At 35.5% G+C, this 6,000-nt stretch overlaps 1 protein-coding gene across 1 annotated transcript in view; it reads left to right on the top strand.

The window, feature by feature from the left end:
- Positions 1-6,000, top strand: part of PTPRN2 (protein tyrosine phosphatase receptor type N2) — a 641,705-nt gene that overhangs the window by 243,854 nt on the left and 391,851 nt on the right. The window contains exon 7 of the mRNA XM_035319523.1: positions 5,221-5,475. Coding sequence (XP_035175414.1) covers positions 5,221-5,475 — 255 coding nt within the window. The remainder of the gene's footprint in view (positions 1-5,220; positions 5,476-6,000) is intronic.

Raw genomic sequence — 6,000 nt, 5'->3', positions numbered from 1 at the left:
TTTCCTTTCCTTTCCTTTCCTTTCCTTTCCTTTCCTTTCCTTTCCTTTCCTTTCCTTTCCTTTCCTTTCCTTTCCTTTCCTTTCCTTTCCTTTCCTTTCCTTTCCTTTCCTTTCCTTTCCTTTCCTTTTTTTCTTCCTTTCATGTTTTTTTTTTGTTTGTTTGTTCACTTTTTAAAATTTATATTTATTTTTATATTTTAAATCAACAAAACCAAAACCAGAACACACAAAAACATCAAAGTTGCAGCAGAGGAAAGATAATGCTTGCAATCTAAAGGATGCTCTGAAGTGAAAGCATTCTTGGTATGGTGCCCAGAGATAATAGGTTTCAAAGAACGAACTATAATGTAAAATCAAATCCAGGTGGCACTGTAAGTCTCTTGCACAGGTTAGACAATTTTGTTGCTAGACTCAAAACAAACTAGGCACATGCTGGTTTCATTATCCTCCAGCTGTTCCACTTCACCTTTCCTGGTAGGAGCCAACTGGGAAAAAAATGCTTAACACTTAGAGGGAATAACATGTTTCACAATTCATTGGGTTGTGCTGCTTTGACTTCACATACATAATGTGCCCTGTAGGAACTTCTTCCGTTGCATTAGCTTTTAAATGTTGCATAGATATAAAATTATGATCATTTGAGTAAGAAATAATATGGATTCCTTTGTATTTTTGAGCCCCATAATAGTCTCTTAAGGCAGGAGTGAGGACAGATAACATTGTCTTCATGGTCTGAAGTGCTGTCTCTTGGAATGATGATGGTTTGGATTCACATTTGCCAGGCTGATTTTAAGATCACTTTCTGCTTTTAGTCTTTCTCCAGGCTCTCTGGTGCTTCAGGATTTTTGTATATTTGTCAGTTGTTTCTGTCTTGCATTATCTAAACCACAGAACTGTTCAAAAACTGGAAAGTATGCAGGGCAGTCACATGAGCTCAGTTCTCTGCTACATCTAATACAGGATTAGAGAAAGTAAATTAACTGGCAGAACAATCCAGAAGGTACTGAGCAGATTAGCACTGAGAATAGTGGTGAAACAGTGGCAGGTAAATTAGCTAACAAGGCACCCTGAGGGAGCCTTGAGAAGGAAAGACAAGAGAAGGAAATGTGGAGCTATTTTTTATCAGATTTGGAAACTATTACCTCTAGGAGTAGCTTGGTATGTGTGGGTGCTGCCTTTGTAGTCACAGTGCAATAGGGGAATCATTAATCTGCTTTGTGCACCAGCAGTATTTAGAATTTGGTTCAGTTTTAAGTGATTTGTTCTAGTCTACTCATTTTTGGTGCACTAAATATTACAGAATGTATCTCTCTCCATTGCTTTGTTAAGGTCACAAAATTAGTAATTCAGATGGTTTATGGAGCACGAATATTTGTGTATGTTCTCAGTCTTGCAGATCTGTCTTGTCTGGGTTATTCTCAGCTGCTAAGGACAGCTGATATGTGGTGTTATGATGGGTTAGAAAAGGACAGTCCACCATGTGGGACTGCTCATCCTGAGGAGCAAGGGATGCATTACGATTTCAGCAAAGTTACTGCTGCCATACCACTTGTTGTTAAGCAAACTGGCTTTGGCAGTTGCATCAGTGGTGATATGATATATGTGCTCTACAATAAAAAGCAGTTTTCCCTTGCTAAGTTGCTATTGTTACCTACTAGAGGGAATTCAACTGGTGAAACTGATATTAAAAATTATATCATCTATGATATATGTGCTTTTAAGGTCATCACAGTTCCATAGTAACTATGAAACACAATGTACCTCCTTCAATTCAGAAGCTGGAACTAAAGCAGAAATCTGTATTGCAGTATAAGTCCTGTGAAACATGGCTGAGCATTGCTGACTCTTTTTCAAAGTGGTTTGAGGGAGAGTATAAAGTCTGTACACAGGCATATGTGTATTCAAGTACATGTGCTCTTTAACTGCTGTCCCATTGCAGTATCACACTGCTTTTTGATCTTTCTACAATATTTTCTGATTTTAGGAAATTCATAATAATTCTTTTAAATTACCCAAGGGTGTTTTTAAATAGATGCATTTATATTTATTTGTGTATCAGCCTTGTCCAATCATTTGCAAATGATCTGCAAGAATAAACAAATGCGATAATACAAATGGAAATGCCCATATTTGGCATGGACATATATTAACAGCATATCCATAATTTCATGAAGTTAGCAAGACTCTTTATGTAGACCTCCATTTTATCAGGCTATTATGGGCATTGTGGTGACTGTTTCTCCTACTGTACTGAACACATGATGCTACTCTATCATATTTAGTACCTTTGGTTACTGCCTTTGCTCCTTGGCATTTTTTGTCAAACTTGTAGCTATTCAGCAGGTGATGCCTAAGTTTTACTCACACCAGCGAAAGTTCGTATTTAAGAGTTGTTCTTTTGATGAGCTGTGACCAGGTAGCAGTGACCAGAGCAGGAACAGCAGCATCAGAGGATCAGGAGACTCATCTATAACAGGTCTGTTTAATGAAACGGAAGGACCCGCAGTGAGCCTGATAGTAGTAACAGGAGTATGGCCTGTGGCCATTCATTTTCTTGTGTGATTGCTCCCTGTTCTTCCATTTCCATTTTGTTTGAGGTTATTGAATATGAACCTGTGCAAGTGGGCTGGAGAGGTAAGACTTGGTGAAGGTAATAGATACAAAGCAAAGTAGATTTTGAAAAAATGAAATGGAATGGAAATGACAAGGCTATGTTGACTGTCTGTTGTTGAGTAGCTCAGTAGTTGGTCTTGACAGCTGGTTGCAAAACAAACAAAACAAAAATCCATGTAGTCCCACCTTAGTAGAGCTATTTTGAATATATATTAACTGAACATAATTCTGTTTTAAGATTTGGCTTAAAATATTGATGTAGTGACCAGAACCTAGCTTGAATAAAACTTGACAGGCAAATGCAGGAGCAAATTATTTTTCTGAGGCTCAAAACTTTCTTTCTGCTTGGAAACCCCACATTGCTGATTTTTCAAATCAGAATTACGAGCTTCTTTAGACTTGAATCTCTTACAGAATTCTTGTACTTTGAACTGGCTTGTTTATCTTGAATGAATGAACATAGTTTATACAACTTTTACTCAATGACACAATTGCTTTCATTGTTTTCTATTTGCTCAAATTTGCTGGAAACATCTCCCTATGCATTTTACTAAAAATTTTATAGTATTACTAAACACTGAAGTACTTCAAGTGTTCAAATACATGTGTTTTTGAAACTTTTTCATAAATCTAATTTCTAGGTAAGATGTTTACTAATAGCTTGAAAGTCACAGAACCAGATCGACATTTTTCTCAATGTGTCATGGCTAGAAAACGGGGATTCTAATGCAAGGGGAAACAAATGTGGTTTCTTCTTCTGAAGCTGAACAAATCAAAAATGCTTCAAAAAGGTGAGGGACCCTAAAGCAGTCAGAATCATTCAATAGTTAGGAAACACATCTGGCTTGTGGGAAACTCACATTTGGAGCTCTAATCAGCTGTTTTGGGTATGCTTGTGTATGAAGAAAATGACATTAATGAATGATGTGTTTTCTTAGAAGTCTCTCACTCTTGGCATAGACATTTTGCATTACCATACCACATTTTCAAAGTAGTTCAGAAATACAGAAGTAGATCCCTCCTCTGCCTTAAATATGCTCATTAACAATTCTAAATATTATTGCAGATGTTTGCAAAAACCTTCAAAATTTAATTCATAGATTTTTAACTGCTGTACATCATGGCCATCATGGCTTATTCATATTAATGGATAAATGGATACAAGCTCTTGAGAAACATAGTCACTGAAATCATTGTGGTTTTCATTCTTTTGTAGATGCAGTGATGTCAGGTAATCAAACAGTGTTCCAAGAATACTTTTTCTTACTGTGATGTGCCTTGCAATGTGTCTTTATACATTTAGTTGAAAAGTTTTAGTTTTGATTTTGAACTGACAGGTATTCTGTCTTTTCTTTGCTGACTTTATTAGCTCTGCTTCAATAATTTAGGTTTTTCTGTCATGTTATTGGTCGATAGTTCTATAAAACATAAGAACACAAGTGATACCTAAGCAGAAACAAGACTTCTGTGGTAATCTGGCAGTGCTGGTATATCCTACAGCTTAATTTCCTGCATTTCTGCTATGCACCCTTTCCTAATGACCATCTTCTAGATAGCTGGTGTGCTTGAAAAATTTTCTTGAATTGTTTTATCAGGTCTGGTGAAAACATTTTGCAGTTTAGATCAATTTTATCTTGCAGATTATCTTTCTAAATTAAAGCATTTAGTCATTATGTATGTACTATATTTTGTTATATAAGGGATGGAAACAGTACAATAAAAAGTAGAAAGGAAAATATTCAGCATTTGCTGTTAGCTTCCACCAAATTTTAGTCCTAAGTATCTTGGCCTGTAGAGTTTGACACAGATTGTTAGATTAAGTCTTTGACTCTCATTACTGAACACTTGCTTTCCTGTACAAAACATTCTGCTATTTCAGCGAGCCATAATCTCCATTGGCTGTCACAGTCTGATACAACTTTATTAACAGTCACACTTAGGTGTGTTTAAAACTAGATGATTTTATGATTCTAACACTGTGGGATCAAAACAAAATAAACAAACAAATGAACAGAAAGAAACACACACAAAAAGAAAAAACAAAACAAAACAAAACAACAACAGAAACAAATAAACAAAAAAAAACAGATGTGTCCAACATCTCAGCCTCTTTTTTCAATGACAAATAATTAATCACAGATGTCCTGCTGCCTTTTCTCTGGAGCAGAGGAGCCTTTTACTACTACTTCTACTACTTAGTGCTACTACTTTTAATACTTAGTGTTATGAGAGGCAAAACTTTTTCTTTAACCCTTCTGATAATATTTTCCCCTTTATCAGGTTGGACTTTAGGAAAAAATTATTTGCTGTGAGGGTGGTCAGACACTGGAACAGCCTTCCTAGAGAGGTGGTTGATGCCCCAAGTTTGTCAGTGTTCAGGATGCATTTGGATAATGCCCTCAATACTATGCTTTAACGTTTGGTTAACTTTGTTCAGGCAGTTGAGCCAGATGATCTTTGTAGGTCCCTTACAACTGAACTTTTGAAAAAAAGACAATCTTCATTAAGGAAAAGATACCTTTCAGAAAAGAATGAAAGATACTGATACAAGCACATATACTTCTTGTATGCAGCTAAATCTTGTACTTATGTTGTTTTGTGATCCAGAAACACTTATTAAAGATGTATTGAAGGACCTAGAGAAACACCAGGTGAATGTGGAGAATCTCAGCTCAACAGAACTGGATGAGATTGCTGATACTATTGCGAATGCGATTCAGACTGCTGGCATTCAGGAAGAAACAGAAGAGAGTGCTGGAAAAACCGAAGAAGAAAGAATGGAAGCACAAATGAAGAAAGGAGATGCTCAAGGAAGAACAGAAATCCATAATGTATTAACAGAAACCAATGTTAACCTACCAGGTATTAATTAAAGAATTGAGTGCAGCAAAAGATAGCTATCCTAATTTTACTTTCATTCATATTAGTGCTAGACTTTTTCTTAATTGTTTTTAAAGAAGACAGTAGGTAAAGTTTTTATATTTTTCCCCAAAGGCTACAAAATGTTAGCTTTGTTGTTTTCTTTTTACAGCGTATACTTTATTTACCTAAAATACATCTGTTTGTGAACCCTTGGCCTTCAAGCTTCACAAACAAGATAAACCTACACATGCAATTATATTGAAAGACAAATTGCTTTATGCTGTGTGTTCTAATTTTCCATTCTTGAAAATGAGATGTTTAAGCAAAATGATAATGAAAAATGATTATATTCCAAGAATGTGTTTCAAAATATGTGGAAAAAGAATAATTGCATTTTACAGATAATCATTCCTTAATATACCACAATTATTTTGCAGAATAAAGTCTTAGACAGGTACACATAGAAAATAACTTGTTCCTTTTCATGCTTAAGAAACTAAAAGAGTTATTATGGTTATTTGCTTC

Source organism: Oxyura jamaicensis, chromosome 2, assembly GCF_011077185.1.
Source record: "Oxyura jamaicensis isolate SHBP4307 breed ruddy duck chromosome 2, BPBGC_Ojam_1.0, whole genome shotgun sequence".
Classification (NCBI taxonomy): Eukaryota; Metazoa; Chordata; class Aves; order Anseriformes; family Anatidae; genus Oxyura; species Oxyura jamaicensis.
Note: the sequence above shows the minus strand (reverse complement) of the source record. Positions and strands in the feature narration are given on the sequence as shown.